This window comes from Acanthochromis polyacanthus, chromosome 4 (assembly GCF_021347895.1).
Source record: "Acanthochromis polyacanthus isolate Apoly-LR-REF ecotype Palm Island chromosome 4, KAUST_Apoly_ChrSc, whole genome shotgun sequence".
NCBI lineage: Eukaryota > Metazoa > Chordata > Actinopteri > Pomacentridae > Acanthochromis > Acanthochromis polyacanthus.
In genome coordinates this window covers 34,896,036-34,918,301 of record NC_067116.1, presented here as the reverse complement: position 1 = coordinate 34,918,301, position 22,266 = coordinate 34,896,036, and the positions used below count along the sequence as shown (strand labels likewise).

At 39.8% G+C, this 22,266-nt stretch overlaps 2 protein-coding genes across 7 annotated transcripts in view; one reads left to right on the top strand and one right to left on the bottom strand.

The window, feature by feature from the left end:
* clocka (clock circadian regulator a) overlaps nucleotides 1-15,929 on the top strand; it is a 43,251-nt gene extending 27,322 nt beyond the window's left edge. For 2 of the 6 annotated variants that reach the window (XM_022203022.2, XM_051946980.1), the window contains exons 12-23: nucleotides 1,190-1,272; nucleotides 3,645-3,751; nucleotides 3,860-4,007; nucleotides 4,087-4,159; nucleotides 4,245-4,383; nucleotides 4,525-4,625; nucleotides 4,744-4,869; nucleotides 6,152-6,310; nucleotides 6,461-6,670; nucleotides 6,815-7,002; nucleotides 7,130-7,409; nucleotides 8,896-15,929. In XM_022203022.2, the coding sequence (XP_022058714.2) occupies nucleotides 1,190-1,272; nucleotides 3,645-3,751; nucleotides 3,860-4,007; nucleotides 4,087-4,159; nucleotides 4,245-4,383; nucleotides 4,525-4,625; nucleotides 4,744-4,869; nucleotides 6,152-6,310; nucleotides 6,461-6,670; nucleotides 6,815-7,002; nucleotides 7,130-7,409; nucleotides 8,896-9,147 (1,866 nt within the window). In that variant the 3' untranslated portion in view covers nucleotides 9,148-15,929. The remainder of the gene's footprint in view (nucleotides 1-1,189; nucleotides 1,273-3,644; nucleotides 3,752-3,859; nucleotides 4,008-4,086; nucleotides 4,160-4,244; nucleotides 4,384-4,524; nucleotides 4,626-4,743; nucleotides 4,870-6,151; nucleotides 6,311-6,460; nucleotides 6,671-6,814; nucleotides 7,003-7,129; nucleotides 7,410-8,895) is intronic. The other 4 variants (XM_051946984.1, XM_051946983.1, XM_051946981.1 and 1 more) reach the window with 4 other exon arrangements.
* A 47-nt stretch (nucleotides 15,930-15,976) lies between these two features.
* tmem165 (transmembrane protein 165) lies at nucleotides 15,977-22,013 on the bottom strand. Its single transcript, XM_022203025.2, has 6 exons — nucleotides 21,682-22,013; nucleotides 20,243-20,468; nucleotides 19,958-20,133; nucleotides 19,128-19,310; nucleotides 18,832-18,937; nucleotides 15,977-17,593 (listed from the first exon to the last, which is right to left on the bottom strand). Exons 1-6 carry the CDS (start codon nucleotides 21,823-21,825, stop codon nucleotides 17,517-17,519), a joined length of 912 nt encoding a protein of 303 aa, XP_022058717.1. The 5' UTR covers nucleotides 21,826-22,013; the 3' UTR covers nucleotides 15,977-17,516.
* Nucleotides 22,014-22,266: the final 253 nt, after the last annotated feature.

Here is a 22,266-nt window from a genome sequence, read left to right as displayed (position 1 = left end):
GTTCATGCTTCAGGGTTTGAAAAAAGGTAGTTTTAATTAGAGCACGGCTCCAACCTAATAGTTGCTCAGTCACTCCAAGGCAAACCTTTTTGGGCTCCTGTTAGCCAGCATGTGCAGTTCCCCACTTTTCCACTGCTTAAAAACACTTTATCTGTTGGTGCTGTGTAACATGCTTCTTCCTGCTGAATTAAAAAGCTACTGTTTAATTTACTTAGCTTGTTTAAAATTGTGACTGTGGAGTAAAAATCAAATTATAGCCCATCATCATGGAATATTACACAAGACAGTTATACTGGAATTGACATGGCAAAACTTGAAAGAAAGGAAAAAATAAAGGGAACGTGAGTTACTATTTGACAAACAGGAAAGGATAGTTAATATAAAACGTAAACAAAACAACAGGTTTTCTTTCTTGTATGTTCGAGTCGGCGTTGACTCAGACAACAGAAAGGGAGCCAGAAATTCTCAAAACTTAGTTTGATGAGAATATATTGTCTGTATAATAAAAAACTAAATTCTTTTTTTTAGAAATCCAAAAAAGTCATGGAAGTATTGCAATCTGTAATGTTAAAATTGAGTTTTTGAAACGTAGTTGTTAGAATTTATGAACACAACATATTGATGCAATTTATTATCTTGGGAAATATTCCATTCTAAGGCCTTTTATATATTTTATTGCTCACTTATATTTTATTTCATGTCTTACTGTGTTGAATTTGTGGGGGTTTTCCTTTAAAACTTAAAAATAAATGCTATTGTCTTAAACAAAAAAAAGCCATAGGTATTTTTCTTGATAATGCTTGTTACTATGATTGCGCCTTTGAAGTACCATAACCTGACATTTAAGGATTTGGAATATTATGACACAATGCAAACAAAGTTCAGAGCAAATTCAGTGTCATTTCCAGACTGTGTACAAAAGTTTTTTTTTTTTTTGTATGACAGGCATTAAATAATGTAAACTGACATACATCTTAATATATGTGATCTGCTTTTGGTTTCCAAAACAGTAGTTTACAAAGCTTTTCTGAGGGATAGCATGGGAATTAAGAATGGTTTTTTTTTGCCTTTTGATTTCTAAACATTATCCAGTCACTGCTTTATACATTGAGACTTGATTTTGTTTTCTATTGTTTATAATTATTGTGTTATGTGTGATGTCTAAATATATTCTACTCGTCTCTCACAGGAGATGTGCACTGTAGAGGAGCCTAATGAGGAATTCACTTCCAGACATAGTTTAGAATGGAAATTTCTCTTCTTGGACCACAGGTAAAGTTTTTTGCTAATTTATAAATGGCAAAAGTGAATTAAACGCACATGCTTTGTTACTGAAAGATATTTTCATTTTGCTGTTTCAACACATATATATATACATGCCATGACATGTGTCCAAGGCACTCCACATAATGGGATGAAGATGTTACAAAATAGTGGCGAGAAATCGGACAAACCCGAACGTTTCCTGTTGAGCGAGTTTTTTGCGCTGATCATTCATTGAGTTTACACTCACATCTCACCTGTTTGGTTCAGTTTACATCCTGAAATTGTTGCGAAACTACCTGAAAAGGATGGCTTTAGTCTTTTTTTCAGTTAAGTTCTGGTGCAGTTTGTTAGTTACTGTGAGGCTAGATATGTAATTTAAATCTATTTCTGAATTATGAACTGTACAAAAAAACTGATCTGTATAAGCAATGTAAGCATCTATAGACATACATTTTGTAACTAAGATGATGTATTTGCACATCAGCTTGAAACTACAGGCATTTTCTAGTTAACTAGAGATGTGTTGAGCATTTGTTCAACTTAATTTATTATCGCATTTCCTCATTAAATGGTGAACAAAATCCAATGATCACGCAGGAATGGCTTCAATAATAACTCTACAAAATTGCTTTGTTTTGCTCCGTTTCTGTCACTCTTCATTACATATCAAATACATTACAAGTGCTTGTGGTAAACTGTTTCTTCAAAGGCATGCTGTGACTCCAGAGAACATATTTTTTTACTTGTAGAAAACAACAAGAGCAGCCTGACCCGCAGTCAGTCACCAGTGTTTACCTACATGGGTTCATGTTGCGCTGATGATGCAGGATCATATCACCTAAACTGTCCTATCAAAGAGTTACCTGTCAATCTGTATACCTTTATGCTTCCTCCTCTTGATTTGTTTGTGAAAACGTGACTCAGCATGAACTAGACCCGAATCTAAAGGCGACAGTGGATCTTGATTTTTTTTCTTGCGATAGAAGAAATGAATTGAACTGGAGGAGGCCAAAGCAAACTTTATGCCTGTGACAAGCAGCTGGTCAAGAAGAGCGTCAAGCTTGAAAATCTCTATAAATGTGACTGTTTAACTTTATTATCTCTGTGGCAGTGATAAAAACTCAATGGGACTGTGGATTGTCAAAGTGTCGACCAGACAGTCAAGTCATTGTGGTGTTATGGTTCGGATCGATGGAGCATAAGTCACATGGCTGTAAATGATCCCAAAGCCTATGATTGAGGGGATTTTTCTTTGAAAGTGCAGAACAGATCTTTTGTCTTCAGTTTGTAGCAATGACAGTAATTACAGAAACACTGTCAACACATGCCTATGAGCCATGTCTACAATGTTCCTTTCATTTTTAGACTATAATCCTTACCCTGACTGTCAAGTTTCGTTTTCATCTGGGGCATCAAAAGCTTTTTTGAATGCTTCCTGTGATTTTCACCAATAGTTTCCTGCAGCCTTCTCCGTCACTATGGTTACTTCCCTCTTTAGCTCTGTCAAACCAGTCATTGCTGGTTGATGTAGAACTCATTGCTACTGGTGCACCGGAGCAGAAACATGACCACAGAAACTAGATTAAAAACTGTGTCATTCTCTGAAATTCAGCAAGATTTGCCTGCCACATAGTCGGCATTGCGTGAATTCATTTGCCTTGACTGTAATGGATGTTCATTTATATGTAAAAGTTCTGCACACCAACTTCAGGCTCTACTTTTGTATCAGAGCCCCTATAAAAAGAAAAACTTTATTCCTTTTACTGTGAAAGCTCTTTGATAATTAGCCCATAAATTGTAGTATGTGATGATATAGTTGCGGGGCGTTATGTATAGTTTAACATAGAGCAGCACAATTAGTCCAAGATTAACAAACACCATTCTGACATCCCACAATTAAATGAATAACAGGCTGTGAAATTGAAAATATTACAAATGCTTTGCTCATAGAGAACAACCCATATAAATAAAATCACTCGGTTTCAACTTTGGTCATTTTGACATTAAAAAAGCACCTTATTTCTATCTTCTATACACAGCTGCTTAGCTAGTGTTTACTGTAGCCCCTATGTGAGACATTTAGGGAAAATCGGTAAATTGTAGTGACAGTCGCTAAGCAGATGTTGGTTACAGTTTTTTTTATTTATTTTGTTTCTCGCTGATGCACTGAATTCAAGCGAAAAACAACCTCCTTTTCAGTCTGATTTAGAAGCAAAGACTGCTTGTTAAATGTGAAAGTGCAATACAAATTTTTAAAATCAATTAATGATGATAATCAGAACTGATGGAATTGTACAGCCTTAATTTCACATTCACAGCAGATTTGCAAAATAGCTTTCAGTGATTCATCTCAATAATATTTGATGTGTTTTTTCCAGAGCTCCACCCATCATAGGTTACCTCCCATTTGAGGTCCTGGGTACATCAGGGTATGACTACTACCATGTAGATGACTTGGAGACTCTGGCCAAATGCCACGAACACTGTGAGTATACGTCTGTCAGGAGCCAGTAAAGTCTGCTGATCTACCGCGATAGTTGTCTTCTTAAGCTTTCAAAGAGTAAACAGCTGTCTGCTCTTTATTTGTTTTTAGTAATGCAATATGGCAAGGGAAAGTCCTGCTACTACAGATTCCTCACCAAAGGGCAGCAGTGGATTTGGCTTCAAACTCATTACTACATCACTTATCACCAGTGGAACTCCAGACCAGAGTTCATTGTCTGCACACACACTGTTGTAAGGTAAATGGAACACATACCCTCCGTTACTTGACATTGAAGCAGAGAAACGTGTTTTTCATTCACTGTCTTTGCTTCACAGTTATGCTGAAGTAAGAGCAGAACAGCGCAGAGAGCTTGGCATTGAAGAATCACCGCCAGAGATGCCTGACAAGGTGAAACATTTGTCCAACACCTTTCTTTAAAATGAATTAACAGATGAGTGGTGTTGTAGTGACCTATGATAATACTTTGTGACAGCAGTCCCAGGACTCAGGCTCTGAGCTCAACCCTCCCAGCCTGAAGGAGGTCTTGGGCCACTTCGACCACAGCCGGACCCCTTCAGCCTCATCTCGCAGCTCACGCAAATCCTCGCACACCGCTGTATCTGACCCAGCCTGTAAGCACCTTCACCAGTAACCTGTTAATTATCAAGCAGTTTGATACTCTCAGGGTATCTCCATCACTGATATTGCTCTATTTTAAGTATGTTTTTTTTTTTTTTTTTAATCTCATCATCATGTTTGTATTTTCCCTTCAGCATCACAGATGAAGCTCCAAGGAGATAGGAGTACACCCGGCAGGCAGTCTGTCTCTGCTGTGGAGATGACATCACAACGAAGATCATCTATCAGCAGTCAGGTCAGTGAAAGGACAAGAACAGAGTTTGGTGTTAGATTTCTGCCTAACGCTGTCCTGGATCACGAGTAATTTCAATAGGACTTCATCCTTTTTGTTCGGTGTCTGTTGTGTCCATCAGCAGTCGATGAGCTCCCAGAATACAGGGCAGAACATGGCGCCTGCTATGGTTTCACAGCAGCAGCAGCAGCAGAAGCAGCAACAGCAGCAACAGCAGCCTCAACAACAAGTTCAGACAAACAACCAGGTAGGATACTTATTTAACTTGTTATAAAGCCTTCATTATAGCAGGTGCTAGACTGCCATTTCACGCACGATATGTCGCTGATTTTGTCTGTGGAGCTTCGTTACTGGATTTATTCTTAATACGACATTTGATCAGAAAGTTCTGATACTGTTCGTGGTGCGACGTGTGAGCTCCAACTGTTATGAATTAGAATAATGTATGATAGCGCAATTAACAGTAGGACCTGTGCAACACATAGCATAATAGCTGGTGATGAGGTGATCTGTGGCTACTACCAAGAGAAAAAGCAGCAGATTTACTATGAAAGAGCCCACAGTTTCTAAGACCAGACAAGATGCATTTGGTCAGGGGCACACCAGGAGCTTGCTTGCTTATTGTTTTCTTCAACATTCACCTGGTTGCGCACCAGGTTTTAGCTCTCCAGGGTTAGACTGGAAAGGCACAATTTTACTGTAACATCCTAAGGTGGCTCAGGGTGAACATTCAAACTACCTGAACTGTGGTGCAATGAAAGGAAGATGCTGCGATGTGCCACATAACAGGGTGGTTGTTATGCTTGAGTAAAATTGTTTTTGGGCTGCAACACCACAATCATCCCTCCTGACCCACCTCACTCACTAGATTTGGCTCCCAGTGACTTTTTCCTCTTTCGCAAAATGAAATGCAAGTTGAAGGGTTGCTGTTTTGACACACTTGAGGAGATTCAGTTCTTATCACAGATGGTGCTTGACATGTTTATAGGACGGGGCTTTCAGGGAGGGTTAGAAGTGTTGCAGTGGCACTGTATCACTGCAGAAAGACTGATGGTGGCCAAAATTAAATCATACACAGTTTTGATTTTTATATTAATATAAAAAATATACTATATACTACATATTTTTATACACACTCTGAGAACTTTTTGATAATATCCTGTATAATTAGGCCATGGTTTATTGATAGAAAAATTCAATAAAATTGTTTTTGAGGGTTGCTCTTATTTCCCAATGCTTCATGTTGTTGTAAAAATTTTTGGAGGAAGTAAAAAATATAGTGCACATGAACATTTTCATATCTGTTATGCAGGATGTAAGAGGTAATTTGTTACAGGCAAATGTTGTCTAGTCTATCGTTTAAGGCTTTGTAAGATGTATATACACTTTTATTAAACTTTACATACAATAGCCATAGCCACCATTTACAATACATTGCTGCCAAGTAGAGGTATGCACATATGGACCACCTCAAATGACTTTTTTTTTTTTTTTTTTTTTAATGTTAACATATCTTCATTCTTTGTCAGTCAATGGTGCAGTTCTCCAGTCAGTTAGAAGCAATGCAGCACCTGAAAGAGCAGCTGGAACAGAGGACCAGAATGATCGAAGCCAACATTCAGAGGCAGCAGGATGAGCTGCGACAGATCCAAGAGGAGCTGCAGAGGGTTCAGGGTCAGAGTCTGCAGGTGGGACAAAAGTGCTCGGGACTGAGTGAACATATAGTCCACTAAATAAATGACAGCTTTGCTTCTTTAAAAAAAATGTTTTTATTTATTTGCTGTTATAGTTACTGTTAGAATTTGAGTTTCAGTCTGAATCTATGATGCCTGTTTCAGATGTTCCTGCAGAAAGGAGCTGGAGGACTGAATATCAGCTCTGTTCAGATGGCCCAGGGGACCACTGTCCAGCAGGGGGGCACACTCACCATGCAGGGTCAGGTGGTCTCTGCAGGGCCTCTACAGAACAGCATACAGCAACAACATACTGTCCAACCCCAATCCCAGCAGCAAACACTGCTTCGGGACCAGAGCACAGCACTCTCGCAGGTCAGACAAACTACACAACTCCTTTTCGCCTTGCCATTCATTAAAAACACCTAACACAGCCTCTCACTGGCACATTTTATTGATAGAATTTTCTATCCAGTGTGCTGCAGCTCATGTTTCTGACTCCAGTTTTGTGTATTTCAGTCTCAGCGGTCGTCTCTTACTCTGCAGCCTCAACATAATCCACTGCCTGCATCTCTCTACAACACAATGATGATCCCTCAGCAAAGCCCTGCTAACGTGGTTCAGATTGCCACAAGCCTGGCACAGAATACTGGACCCAACACTCCTGCTGTGGCAACATTTGCACAGGACCGTGCGGCTCAGATTAGGTTTGAATCTCTCTTTAAATCTGCATCCTTTACACAAAGTCAATTTGTTATCATGCAGTGCCACGTTGCCAACCACTCTACTCCATGTGCAAGAGAAATATCCTGACCTATTTTGTGTCTCTTACAGGTTTCCTGCAGGTCCTCAGCTGCTCACCAAGCTAGTGACAGGACAGATGGCATGTGGGGCTGTCATGGTTCCCACAACCATGTTTATGGGCCAAGTGGTGACGGCCTTCGCTCCTCAGCAGGGCCAGACACAGACTATCAGTATTTCCCAACAGCCACCACAGCAACAGCAGCAGCAGCAGCAGGAGCAACAGGTGCAGCAGGTACAGCAGCAGTCGCAGGTCACGGCCATGCAGCCCGGACAGGCACCTCTGACGCAACAGCAAACGCAGTTCCTCCAGGTAACACTGAAGCAACACTTTGTTGCTGTCGTGTTTCTGTGCAAAATAAGGTCATGTTTCCTAACTAAACCATCGGCAGCTTGCTGTTGAGGTGACCAGTTAAAATGTGTTCGTAAATTTCACTTTCATTATATTTAGGTATGCATGTGCTCATGGAACGTCACTCTGTCCACATCACATTTTCATTCAGTGAAATGGAGGCATGCCTGTGATGCTACTACACATAGAAAGGAGCACTGCTACTCTGCAGTGGAACGACACTCCTACAACTATCTGTGAACTGGTAACACAACTACAGGCAAAAAGAGGAATAAATTATGATTTCCTTGGTTAGCTTATGGTAGTTGGTGATTGACTTCAAATCTAAATATTTTTCCAGACGTGTTCACAGAGGTGGAGAATGTCAATTGTATGGCCTTGTGGTTCTGATTAAAACACAATGAGGAACATTCAAGCTTTGTTTAGTGGAATGTAAGTGGAACAGAATTTCTGGCTGCACGTCCGCACTTGCAGACCACTGACTGGTATGAGCTTTCCATTTCCAGTGCACATTTCACATGGATTTCTTCTGTTCTGTCTCTGTGTTACAATTTTCAAATCACTTTAGCTTCAAGAAACAACAACCTCTGAGCAGCAGCCTACACACTGAAAATGGCAGGTTTTGCAGTTGACTAGGATCATGAGATAAGGCAGGCCTGCTTGCTTCTTTCTGTGAATTTCTTACTCTCATGAAATGGTCAGTATTTTTGCAGTGGCACCATCACTACATCCTGAGCTTAGCACCATGCAGAATGACTGAATTCCCCCTGCAGCAGAATGATGATGAGTTGCAGCCAGACTATTCTCCAGCACTGATATAGTATAATGGATTTGTTGGACTGCTCAAATGGATGGTTTAGTGTCAACATATTTGTTTGTTTGTGTGCCTGTCAGTGGTTATGTGTGAAGCTGTTGTAGATCCTCTTTCTCTACAGTGAACTGATGGTGTCATAATTTACAATAGTGACCAGTACAGTTTTAAGTTAAATCCATAGACTTCATGTGAATGATGGACGTGGTCACAGTGACGTCACCCATTTTGACATTTAATCATCAACGCCTTGCTCTTTTCTGACTGAGAACCCGGGGACACTATGCATGGCAAAATTATAGCAACCTGTTGAACACAAGGTGGCCTCATTAAAAAACAGAACCGGTTCTGTCAACTGTTTTACTCCTAAAATAACTATAGCTTACAAAACAAACACTTTGGGATATTTAAGGATATATGACAGTAGTTGCTGAATGATTGTTCGATATAAACTGACTTCTTTTTGTAACCAGAAGAGTTGCCCCCTGCTGGCTGTTAGAAACAATGTCTGCTTCTAGCACTTCAACATGGACGTCTCTTTTCACACCCTACAGATGCTGCGGATGTTCGTTTTTATGAAGTCTATGATTAAATCTTGGCTGTTTCTATATAGCTAATCTGTATCTTTCACTTAAGGCTCCTCGGCTCCTTCATGGAAACCAGTCCACCCAGTTGATCCTGCAAGCAGCATTTCCTTTGCAGCAGCAGGGTACCTTCACTGCCACAGCCCAGCAGCAGCAACAACAGCTACAGCAGCAACAGTTACAACAACAGCAGCAGCAACAGAAGCAGTTACAACAGCAGAAGCAACAGCTTCAGCAACAGCAGCAGCTGGCCCCTCACAGAGCAGATAGTTTGTCTGAGCGCTCTTCTGCCCAGCCACAGTAGCTGGCTGAAGTGGAGTTGTCCACATGGGTGTCTGTGACAGGAGTCTAGGAAGGAGTTCTGCTGAAAGCACAGCACTGAGGCCATGCATCAGGGGCTGAGAAGTGATTGGATGGGCAGGCCGTGCTTCCCTTCTTTCACAAGGATCTTTTGCTGTTTGCACTTAACTCCTGAGCAGCAGAGAACCAAGGACTGGGCTCACTGTGGCTCTGGCAGCAGGTTTTGGCTTAAAGCCTTTCCTCCAAGGAAACATGGAGCCACAGTCCCTGTAACGGACTCCCCATCACTCCTCTCCTGGCCCTCTAAAAGTGTCTGTGTGTATGTGTGTGTGCGTGCGTGCGCTCTAGTCGCCCTCACAGGATTATTTCATGCAGAGCTCTCCAGTCAAAGCAGTGAGGATTCTATCTTCACTTCAAGGACGTCCTGCAGAGCCACCAGAGGATTGTTCGTTTTGGATGTTTTCTCCTATTCTTGTTTTTCATGTAAAAATAATTATGGGTCAGAAAATATTTTTAAGAATGTGGTGTAGATTGAACTTTTACTGTACAGAATATTGTGTAATATATAATGTAAATACATTGGAAAAGAAAGAACTAATATTTTATATGATGCATGAAATGCATAGTCTGTTATTTGCAGCTTTGAATATGCTTTTTTTCTTGTACTCAAAGAAAAAAAGATCTTAAAATGCTCAGTGGCTGATATTTTCACACACTTCCTTTCTCCCAGAGAATGTGTTTGTTTGTGTGTCTGCATAGCAGACAATGCCGATGCTGTTTGTTGTGTCACAGTTTGTTTAATCCTTGACTCATATTTTCACACAGTTTTATAAAACTGTCAAAATGATAAACAAACCTTTTAAAGTATTTTTTAAGGTTTTTAAGATGTGCTTAAAGTCCAAACACTCGAGACTCTAAATTCATAGTGAGCCGGATATTGTGAATGAAATAGAAGCTGCCAAGGTTAGGCTAAATGTATGCAACAATACGATTTGCCAGCATAATCTTTCATATCATTGTTTGTTGTTTTTATCACTAGATCCCTACATTTCATAGTCATCCATAAAGCCTGTGTGACACTCAAGGCTGCTTTATTCCAGCTACAAACATGTTTCCTTTCAAATAATAAATTATATAAAGTCAGACACCTGTTAACCTGTTTGTAAGATCAAATATTTCCTCATTGGAATGTTGATCATCCAGTCTTTAGCCGCCTATCTGGGTCAACACAGTTCACCAAACCAGCTCGACTAGCTGCTTCTTTAATTAACAAAAAGAAAGAAGCCACTATTTTCTTTATACCTGCAAATTCATTCTTCAATTTCCAATCAGTGAAAATTGAGTGGTCTGAATTTTTCTTGTGAGAACTCTGCTTTGTCACTCCTTCATACTTTGAGAAAGAGGCTACTTTACGCAAATGTTTCACTGCATTTTCACTCAGTAAATGCTGCACTAATTGATTTTTTTTTTGCCACTTTATTGCAGTGTTTGGATGGTGTATGATCACCTTTTAAATTCCCAGAACAAACCTGCTCATAAACGGCAGCATTAGCATTCACTGGTCGTCTGTATGTGTCTGTACACCTGAAAATTACTCTTCAGCAGCGAAATGCTCCACTGTGTTCAGCTGCTGAATGCCAACTTCACCAGTCTGCTGATTGATGCTGGGCAGCTAGTGCACAATAGTAGCATCCGAAAACAGTTTCTGCTGCCAGATAAACAAATTACTGAGCTGAAAGTTCCTTTCAAAAAAAATGTCCCCTACAACTGAGAGGAATGCATAGTCAGACTGTAAATGTCTGTAGGTTCCATCAAAAATAGAAGCAGGTGTGTGTGCGCCGTTGTTCATGTAAAATGTTGATTATTGGTATAAGATTGCTGCAGCGCACAGTTGGAAAATGTTATTATAAAGCCCAATCCACAGGACAGATTTTAAACATTTCCAGGTTACTTGAAAGCTGCAAGAGGCAGAAATCTGGAACAGCAGCTACAAACATTCATTTCTGGCTTCAAACAGGCAACAAACTTCAGTCTACTGAGTGTAAGTCCTGTTTCTGTTGCACCAGATTCCCACCACAGACTTTGTTGCTCTTTCCTCTCTCATCTGATATGGTTGAAATGCCCTGTGGTGTCTGCCAAGATGAGATGCAAAGTCTAGTTTTCTCTCAGAATTAGAATATTCTGCGAAGTTCCGATGGAATTTTTCTGCCCACTGACGACCTTTTTTTTTTTTCTTTTTTTTTTCCAAAACTGCCTCCCTCAGCTTTTCTCCTAATAAATCACAACTGAATCCATCCTATAGTAGAGTTTTATCCTTTCAGGAGCCGTTTTTTCATTATTTAGGCCACACCCGTCACAATTTAAACTGAAGATGACACAGAGGGGATCACAGTCTCCCCAGCCGACCTACACATTCTGGCTCTGTAGGTTTGCCTGACGGCCTACTCACCATCTGATCGAATTTGCAGCCAGATGGTATCACACTGACAGCTCAGCCTCTTCTTCATCTGTGTAAAGTGATGGGCTGAGCTCAACACATGGCCGCAAAGTCACTCTTTGACTTTTGGTCCACAGTGTCTCATGTCAGCGTCCACAATGAGGAGGCTCTGTTTAGCACATACCATGAGTTTAAGTCTGATTTTTGTGTCATGTCATTTTGAATTGAGTCTTTTTTTCTCACAGTAAAACTGTGACAGAGTTTTATTAAGCATTCCAAATCCTATTTAATAATACCTTCACTTTTAATCACTGGAAAATGAAAACATTATTCATCCACTGTGCAAAATTGTCAGACGTCATGCTTGGTTCAGTCCAAGCTTTGAGCAGCAGCTGGGATTTTGGACCCATGATTTGGCACATTCAGACAGACAGGGTTTGTCAGGGAAAAAAACACATCCAACAGCTACTGTTTCTTCTCTTCATGATGTTTCACTTTAACTCCAGTTGTCTGTTTAGGATGTTTAGCAGTCTTAATTAGGTGTCTGCTTCCAATATGTATTACTGGAACATTTCAAGTTTTATCCAAGTTATTAAGTCATCTAATGATACCTGCAGTGTTTGGTTAATTAGCCTACAGAACATTTTTTAGTCACATGTTAAAACCAGCATCTTTTAAGTCATATATGTAGCCACTTTATTCATGTTTAAATTGCAGTTAAGACACTAAGTTACCTTATGAAAATGAGATAAGGTGATCCTCATGTTTGATTATTGACGCTTGATTTGCACATACTCCTGAATTTCTGCACTAAAAGCTGATTTTTAAGCTCATAAAAATGCCAATGGCGCAATGTTTTTTATTTACATACCTTGCCCCTATATCAAGTGGGTTGCAGGCCTTCGGAGTTGAGATCCAAACAGAAGAAAATTACAATACTTGTCAGCCTAGATATGTTATCTGCTTAAAGAGACAATTTAGAGATATAGTAATTTTAGGAAATTTTGCTATTTTTCCCCTCTTTCCCAAAGAAAGGCACTAAAAAATGTCTTGGGACAGGTCTGTTTTAAACATATCTATGTATAAAATTATGTTGAACAATAATATTACCCTGCATGGCTCAATTGTTGAGTCCCTGTTGCATCAAACAACATAATTATCACAGAGGCATCCAGAAATTGAGTATACCAAGAGGCTGGATGTTTTGCCAGAACAGAGACCCCACAATCTCAGACTATGAAAACTCCTAGTCTATATGATGAATTTAAAGCATTCAGAGGAATCTATTGCATTGTAATTCACAATAATGTTTTCATTAGTGCATAATCACCTGTAACTATGACTTGTTGTGTTTCCCTTCATTTAGAAACATGAGGAGCAGGTCGATTTTTCTCCAGCCGATAATTAGAACTGATGCACATTTGCAGTAAAAATGTAAATTTTGGTGTCAGAATTTAGAATGCCACAAACTGCTGTTGAAATGCATTTATGTTTCAATTCAAAGAAGCATTTCAACTTTTATCCTTCAGTGTTTATAGGCTCCTACCTGCCTTGTGTAAGCAGTCAGATCAGGCTAAAGGTGAGACACTGCTCGTGATCACAGAGTGGAAACTACAGATAGAAAATTTATTTTATGAGAAGTTTCTTTAAAAAAAAAAAAAAAAGAATGAACAGACGAATAATGAAAAAAAAAAGCTAAATATAGGATCTGACAGGCTGATAATCAGTTGACCTCTAGTTTCTTTTTAAAAAAAAATAAAACTCCTACAGGCTTAGAAAAGGAGAGATGATGAAGGGGTTTCAGATTTGCATCCTCCTAGCTTGATGCCACTAAATTCTGCACACTGGCTCTTTAATTTGACCATAAATCCTCTTCTAATGCTAAATAAACCGAATGCAGCCATCAGCTATGTGCATGCACATGAGCAGAACACACCTTTATAACTTTGCATTTTAGTAGCACAACAAATCAGTCTCTTTATTGGAACTCCCAAGAGAGTGACGGAATAGTTCAAAATCTGGAACGTGGAACTATTCCAGACCTTCTCCAAAACTTCTGTAAAAAAAAGAACCCACTATTAATTTCCATACAGTCCCTATCACCTGCTTTCTCTCCTGTTTCATTTCTGTGCTGCGTAAAGTTCCATAATTAGAGTATCGACTCCACTCGGCCTTCCTCTCCTTACCTGTTCTTAAAAATCTGTTATTGTACTGCAACACATATCAATATTTAAATAAGATATCAGTTCTCTCCTATCACTTGTAAAACCCCGTAGAGTAAACCCTGTGCCACTGTGGCATGTAATACAAGAGGTGCAATATACCTAAAAGAATGTAGTAAATATCATTAGAACAGGATTATTTTGCATGAGGAGGCCTGTGGGAGACTTTGCACAATGTATGATAAAAAATAAGACAACTTAATTATTTTTCTATTGCTGGTATAAAACTCATGGAAGAGATGGAATAGATATAGATATATATGAAGTTAAATACATCTAAAAGTTCCAAATCAGGATTTAATCTCTCTTTCTCTATATATATGAAGGATCTAAACTAACTGTGACAAACACACAAAGACCCCCAGAAAGAGCAAATGAGTCTGTGGTTATGCAAAGACTTGGTATCAGTTCTTTTTGTTCTTTTTTTTTCTTTTCACAAGCTTTGATTCAGTGTCCGTATTGAATCTTCTACCTGCCATTCAAGCTGTTTTCCTTCATGCTAGAAATTGACATTTTAAAAAAAACAAAAAAACAAAATGATGTTCAGATTTGTTTAAAAAAAAACAACAATGTTCAAGGGCAACTCCGGCTTTTAAGTTATTAGTCGGCCATTACCAAGTCTAAAAAAAAAAAACACGAGAGAACATAGTTTGTTATCCAAAGAGGGGAAACTCCAGGAGGTGGGCCTGAAATGAAAAGACACAGTGCATTATGTTAAATGTTGTGTAGTTCTGATGTACACACTAGAAACTCTGAATGTCTATCAGTGTTCTCTCTCCGCTTTCAGTTCATATTTGTGTGGCTTTTTTTAAAAATTATTTTTATTTTTTGGTGTGTTTGGCTCATGAAATTTACTGCTGCAGCACCCTCAGTGGTGAAAACACGCTGGTCGTGCTCCAGTCAGCGATCGGAGCAGGAGTTTGGTTTCCAGCACCTGCTATGACAACGCTGATTCAGGCTCGGCCAGGAGTGCGATTCTGCTCAAATAACCGCTGGGTTTGGTTTGAAATGTCTATTTTCTAGTAAGGCGCCTTTTATACAGGGTTTTAAAAGTCTTTGTGAGTCCATTACGTCACCATTTCTAGAAAGCATCTACTGATCATTTGTGCAACTACAGATATATTGGAATAAAACATTTTATTTATGGCTTTTTAACTTTATACAGACTCATGAAAAAAACTATGTACAAATTACCAAAATTTGTAGGTGCAGCACTGAAATTAGACATAAAACATCCCCAAGGGAATTTGAGCACCTATAATAAATCATATATATTATAAATGGATTGCCACTAATAATTACTGTTCCCTTATTAATCAGTTGGGCTATTAAATGCCATTAACTACCAAATTATACAAAAACCTGTGATATTCAATTTACAGTAAGAGCCTGGAGTGAAAAGCTGTTTGGCATTTCCACTTTAAAATAACTTTTTAATTTTAATATGATACAATAATCCACGGGAGTAGTTATTTTGAAGTATTTTGAGGGAACATAGCATTTTGGAAATTTTAGTGCACCAATTTGTGGTGGAAATGTCTTTTTTAATGTCAACAGTGAATTTGGTTGCCAGGCCACAATTCAAAATATAATGGAGCGTATGTGGATCTAATCACGCTTTCCACATCAGCCAGTGTTTGATTGAGCTCAGAATTCATATTTTTTTGCAGTAAAAATCCACATTCTTGCTGTATCGTGACGCAAAATTTTAATTTCTACTCTATAAACTTGACTACAGATTGCAATTTTCAAACCCTCAGTTTGTATTTTGCTACTATAAATGCACAGAAACTGGGGGTTCTTATCTCCACTACTGCCACCTGCTGTTCAGTTTTAGGTCAAACACCCAACAGCTTTTTAAGCAGAAATCAAACACAGATACATCCCAGCCTCAGAAATGTTTAGCTCCATACATGTGTTCATGTGTTTGCACTTTCTCAGTCAGCTGCGTATTGCTCTCTAATCTATGGATTATGAAAACGCTTTAGGTGCCTGCGACATCTGTGCTGCCTTGCATTTATTTCGTGAGCCAAACTGTTCATAAATTTAAACACAACATAACCTTCGAAGGCGAACGCATCGATCGTTTGCTCCCCTTAAATTTCAAAATAAAACTGTATGAAACGACTCTGGTGTTTTGTTTCCTTATATTAACTTTCCACAGCACCACTTACTGGTTTAGAAATCAGATGACACATCAAACTGGCTTTATTGAGCATTTTAGAGTTATAGGCATTTCAAACAACCTGTATGACAAACAGAAATATTTCACAGCGGGGCACAGCCTGTCAAATATTGACAACGCAGCTTTAGCCTTAAAAAAAAGTAGTTCCATTCCTTCTTAGGGTGTCCTCTCCCACCTGGTGTGCCTACAGTACGTACGCCTAAAAGGACAATGAAGCTAAATAAATAGACACCGCTTTAAATAAAAGGTGAAACGTAGGGTTTGGAATTATGTTGAGATGTTGCTGCAGCTACATCACAGCTTAGGAGTGAAATATACTGCATTCTTTGTGTAGATTTATTCTGTACCTGTGGTTCTTTGAAAATCTCTTCCCATAACTGGTTTGGGGCAGCAGCAGGTGAGGCAGTGAAATCGTAGAGGAAGAAACGACCTGTGGAGATGATTCCTGGCCCTTCTTCAACCAGATAAGTGTTTTGTTGTTGGACGTATGATGTCGATCAGCGTTCTGCAAACACTGTCCTTTGAACAGGTCTGCACAGAACTATTCTAGGAGTTCAATCTGTCACTGCTCCTGTGTGAAACTAAGGGAAATATTTGATGTATTCTGCCTAAAATAAAATCTCAATTTAAATCAGATCACACAAAAAAAAAGTTGGATGCTATATGCTGCTGGCTCTGCTTTCAGTGTTCCCCTCTTATGTGAAGTCGACCCGCTTCACATAAGAGGGGTTTTTAATGCACTGAAGCAAACAGCGTCGCTCACAGAGGAGGGTGGAAACGACACCAGCCTCGACTGCTGGACAAGTGACGAACTCCAGCAGCTCGGTCTATGAATAGTTTCCTGTCGACAGTCACCTGACAGCATCGGGGCTCATATTTAACATACCAAAAAATAAAAACAAAAACCAACCATTCAGCATTTAAAAATAGAACAAAAAAGGCAAAGAGATTTATAAATGGACTCGGTGCCTAACTGTAGAATGAGAGGGAAAGTACTTCATGTCAGGTTCAATTTCTCAACCACTGGACCTTGTAGAGTGTAAGAGGGCTGCAACCAGGAACAATTCAGTCTCACACTCCTTGTGAAGAGAAAACAGCTCTGATAGAAAGCGACTGAGTCCTGCCTCCTCTCCTGGGTGGCACCTGTTCCACAAATCTGTAACTCACTGAGAGGTTTGCTTCAAGTTGGGAAGGATTTCTGTTCTAAAGCTAAAGGTCAAACGTCTGCACTTGATAGAGTTGAAACACATTTTGATAACAGTCGACACCTCCCACGAGGCTTTGGTCTGCACTACAAGTTAAGACTCGTGGGAAATGTTATTTAATGTGAACCTGAACCTTTAGGAGGAATCCCACTGGTTCACAGACAGTAGTGGAACAGAGGCTTTCGAGGAAAGTCGGGCGGGATTTTGGCTCTCTGTTTAGCCTGACACACTTTTCTGTTGGACACCTACTGAGTCAAAACTACAGTCTCTCTACAGTCAATTTTACACTTATGTACAGAGTGAGCCTCAAAGTCTTTCTTCCGATTAAAATCCAGCTTCTGGCTTGATGAACAGGGCAGAGAAGGCAAATGCCAGAAAAACAATCCCTCCGATGATTGTAACTATGGAAACAAAAGAAGAAAACAAAGTCAATTGTAGACGAACAACCAGAATATTTGTATTTTCTTTTTAAATGTCAACAGGAAAATGAAACATGTTAGAGGTTTTTTTTCTGACACTGGGGCTCATTAATTAATGTTTTTTTCTCCAAAAACACTAAATGACATTTGATGCAGATACCAATCTTTCCGTGAGTCACGACTGATCTTTACCAGACAGTCTCATCAGTAAAAGTCGATTCGACAGTAATCCTAATGGGCAATTAATGGCTTCCGATGCGGATTTTACATGACAAGACACATGTGGCTCCAGTCATGCTAATGTCGCTCTGCTACATAGACACAAGGCTCTCCAGATCACAGAAAAAACACATCGGCTCCTTCTGCGGGTGTTTCTGAAAAGCTGGTCGTGACTTTGCACTTTTTAGGAACACAGTAGCTACTCAGAAATGGGGCTTTAACACTGTGGCAGTAATTATTGCAGAGGTGTGCCAACCAGAATGGAATAGTATGCAGTCAGCAGACATTGCATAGGATTTCTGGAGAGGTTGGAGAATCTAACTGTCTTTGGACACCATAGTCGAAAAGCATGGACAAATCCAGGCACCTCCAATCACAGATTTTGTGTCGGTGTCTACACGGATCCTTGCAGACTTGGACGGATGACAAAGTGGAATTGGAAAGCATGAATTGGCCATAATGAGGTAAAACTGAACTTATTACAAAGCTGCATTTCCAAACGGTCATCAGGGCTCTCAGGGATTCACAGGAGCAGCTGAAGCTAAAAACTCTGCTGTACTGTTTCTACCAAAATACTGAGTTAATGCAGAACCAGCAGTAAAGGTTTACTGGGAAGTTTTAGTATTTTGCTGTCATTCATATTTAACAGTACATTCAACTGAAAAAACAAACTAGGAACTCTGTGTTGCCGATACCTATATATGTGTAAGGATTGTGGTAGCATTTCAGGCTAAATAATATTCAGTTTAGCAGTTGTCCTGATTACTCATAATTCTGTTTTTATCTACTAATATCAAGGAAACAATGCATTATGGAGTGATCCAAAACTTTGTTGACAATATTTAGGCCTTCTGTGAAAAAGTCAATCACAAAGTGCTGGTGAAACTTTTTCCCCAGTGAAGGTTGAAGTTCCTGGAACTTTTTGTGGAAAAGCATCTATGCTCACTGCATTCCTCATCAAATCTAAACAGAAACAGAATCAACATTTAAGGCCATCTCACCTGTTCTGACTGATATTTTCTGGGCAATCATTCTCCCTCCTATAACAGCCAGTCCTGTACACAAACAGTGTCCAATTGTACCTCCCACTGCAACTCCGAATGGATCCTGGGAAGGAAAAACAGTCTTTCAAACTGATTCTGAATAAAATACTTCCCCTAAATATTTAATTGCCAGTGAGTGAGGGGCATTTGCTGTTAGTGGTCTTTCTCAAAAAGACAAACAATGGTTCGGTTTCTCTCTGGAGCCACTGAAAGTAAAGAATTCAGGTGCATCATGAAATACAAATGGAACAAACCTCCCGGGCCGCCAGGATGATGGTGGTCAGCTGCGAGCGGTCCCCCCACTCTGCAAGGAAGGTGAGGGTGAAAGCTTGGATGAAGATTGGTGAGATGAAGCTGTGCCACTTTCCCTGAGGCAGAGTAGTCCCTGATCCGGCCTCCACGTCTGGAGTCCCATTAGCAAGTTTAGATCGCTGGAGCTGCACAGACAACAAAAGATAAAGGGATTGTACTAAAACAATGGCTGTAATTCTGTATTTACGCACTTAAATGCAGGGATATTAGGTTTTACTGTCCTACTTAGCCTGTCACTGGCCGGAGTTCAGTTAATTTAAAGGACACAGTTTTAGGTGTGATAAGAAGTGTGATCAGTCATCTGGATTATTTTTGATCTGCTGTGCATGGGTACTTTCAACAGTGTTTATAATGGGCTATTTCAGTAAAGATTCCCTTGGGCAACTCTACTTTAATCCACAGTAGCAGTGGTTAAAATGCCCTTACTCCTTTGCAGCCTTGTGATAAAAATGGCTTCAACACAACGAAAGATTAGTAGGTGCATGAACTTTGGATGGATTCACATTTAAACATTCATGCTGACAGATAAAATATATCTTTTCAGCATCAGCGAGAGAGACGTTTCCAAAGTAACGTGAGCCATATGTGAGCCTGTGAGAGCTGTGAGAGAAATGTAGCTACCAGGCTGACTCTGAAGGTTTTCAGTTGTTCTTTGTGTATATTATCTATGTTTACTCATACATACTGACTTTTGTTTGCCCTGAAGTTGTACAACTGGACGTGTCAGGAGTAACAACATGTTTCTAGCGAGCACAATTGAAAGTCGACTCACCTCTTCATCCTTCTTCTTTATCTCTGCCTGCACCTCCTCGAGCTCCTCCTGGCCTTCATCTGGACTCATCCTCAGCCCCTCTCTCAGCATGCGCACACCAAAGATGGCAAACAGTGCAGTGGACACATAGTAAGTGTAGATTCTAGGGATGATGGTGGTGGCATAGCCAAACAGTACTGAGGAGGGAAAGGAAGGCAACAATTAGCTGTTATTATTCCATACACAGCAGAGGAGTGACTCCAAATAATATTTAAGTGCAACGTCAAAACATCCACTTCTACAAACCCGAAAGGCAAGTCATGACGCCCAAGGCCAGCATAGCCCCTGCGAGCACGGTGAGACGGTTGTAACGCATGGCCATGATGGCTGCGATGAAAAATGTCTTGTCTCCCAGCTCAGAGACGATGATGACAGAGAAAGAGGCCACGAAGGCGTGAATGAAACCCAGGTTTCCTTTGCTGGTGGCATCTTCAGAAACTAGTAGGCCTACTGGATGGGAACTGGGGGCTTTCTGTAAAGAGAACCAACACAGGAGCACAAAGTGACAGTTACTTAGCAAGTGCTGGAGCTAATGATTATTTCCATTGTTGATTACTATGTTGAGTGTTTTCTCGATCAATCAGTTAGTTATTTGGCCGATTAAACCCAGAAAATGGAGCAGAATATCAATCGGTGGTTCCCAAAGCCCAAAAGAACATTCTCAAATTTCTTGTTTTTAAAGTTCAGAAAAAATTCAAATTTAAGATACTTGTATTAGAGAATCGAGACTTTTGTTCCTAGAAAAAAAAGCTCAAACTAAGTAATCAATTATCAGAATAACAGACAAATAATTTAGTAGCTGACAATTAATGGATGAATCTTTGTAGCTTTAAACTTCTCCATTCAAATTCAGATTTGTTTTTTTGTTTTTTGGTCTGAATAAATTACCACTGATCATTGAGTAAAAGATTGGGTTGGCCTTCTATTCCGAGGGTACAAGTGTAAGTTTTATTTTCCCAACATGAAGCAACAATTAGTTTGACCTATTGTTTCATGTTCATGAGGCAGGCTCACAAGTTCTATTTGATCACATTTAATCTACTTAAGTTAAAGTTTCTAATAGAACTACAATGATTAATCGTTTCGCCATCAATTAATTGCCAAGTACTCTGATAATGATTGAATAATTTTTAAGAATATAAAGTCATATTCTGCTAATTCAAAGTTCTTAAAAGTGAATATTGTGTTGTTTCAGTCCTATTCTATGACAATAACATTTATATAATTGGGTTGTGGACAAAACAAGATTATTGACGACATCATTTTGAGCTTTACACTGATGACTATTTTTCACCGTTTTCTGACATTCCGTAGACTCTCATTTATTATTAAAGTCAACAGTTCATGTCTGCTTTAATTAGCTTAACAATGAGGTCAAATGCTTCAACCGCTTTCCTGAGACAGTAAACACTACTACATCATGTCAGTGTGGCCTCTCTTGCTAACACTAACACGTCTGTCACTTTAACTGTACTTAAAATATTCAGTGTGCTAACACCGTGTGGAAATAAAGAAGTAACTTTAACCACTTGAGCTAACCCGGAACACTGAGAGCTATGCCTCAGTTAGCATGTGCTGCTAGCTCGACAGCAGCTTGGAAGCAGCAGCAGCTCCGGCGTCAAACACCGTCTCTCACCGACGATTATAAAACATTTAGGTAAAGACAACGGAAAAGAAGCTTTTACCTCTTGTGGGGGCTGCTCTTGGACAGGTTTCAGCTCCTCCTGAATAGCAGCAACTCCGACAGACAACAACAACACGAGCGGAAACAAGACGCACATCACATTTCTCTCAGCCAGTCCACCTCCTCCACCGACCGTGAGAGGCATTATTGCTTCCGAAACACTGACCGAACACGACTTCCACGACAATTTCTTATTTCATAACATCGCCAACAAAACTGGCTGACTTCATATTAGCAGCATGAACAATTTCAGGGACTCCTCGGTGATACACGTCACGATCAGACCGGCCGGGCCAACTCTGGGGGGAAGTTAGGATCCTGCTGCCGCATCGAGGCACAAAGCTGCCCGCTGATTGGACCGTAGGAGTTGTTACGTATCCGGGTTTGCTGACGTACGCAGAGTGCAGCTCAGTGATTGGTCAGTCTCATTGTCGGTAACACATTCATTCAAATATAGTTTAAAATGACTTCAACGTCTGAAAGATATGAAGGAAAAAAGCTAACTAGTTATCATGACGGCGTGTTTATCATTAAAAAGACTTCCAAAATGTAAATGTATTTACTGCAAGGTTATGAAGTAGTCTTA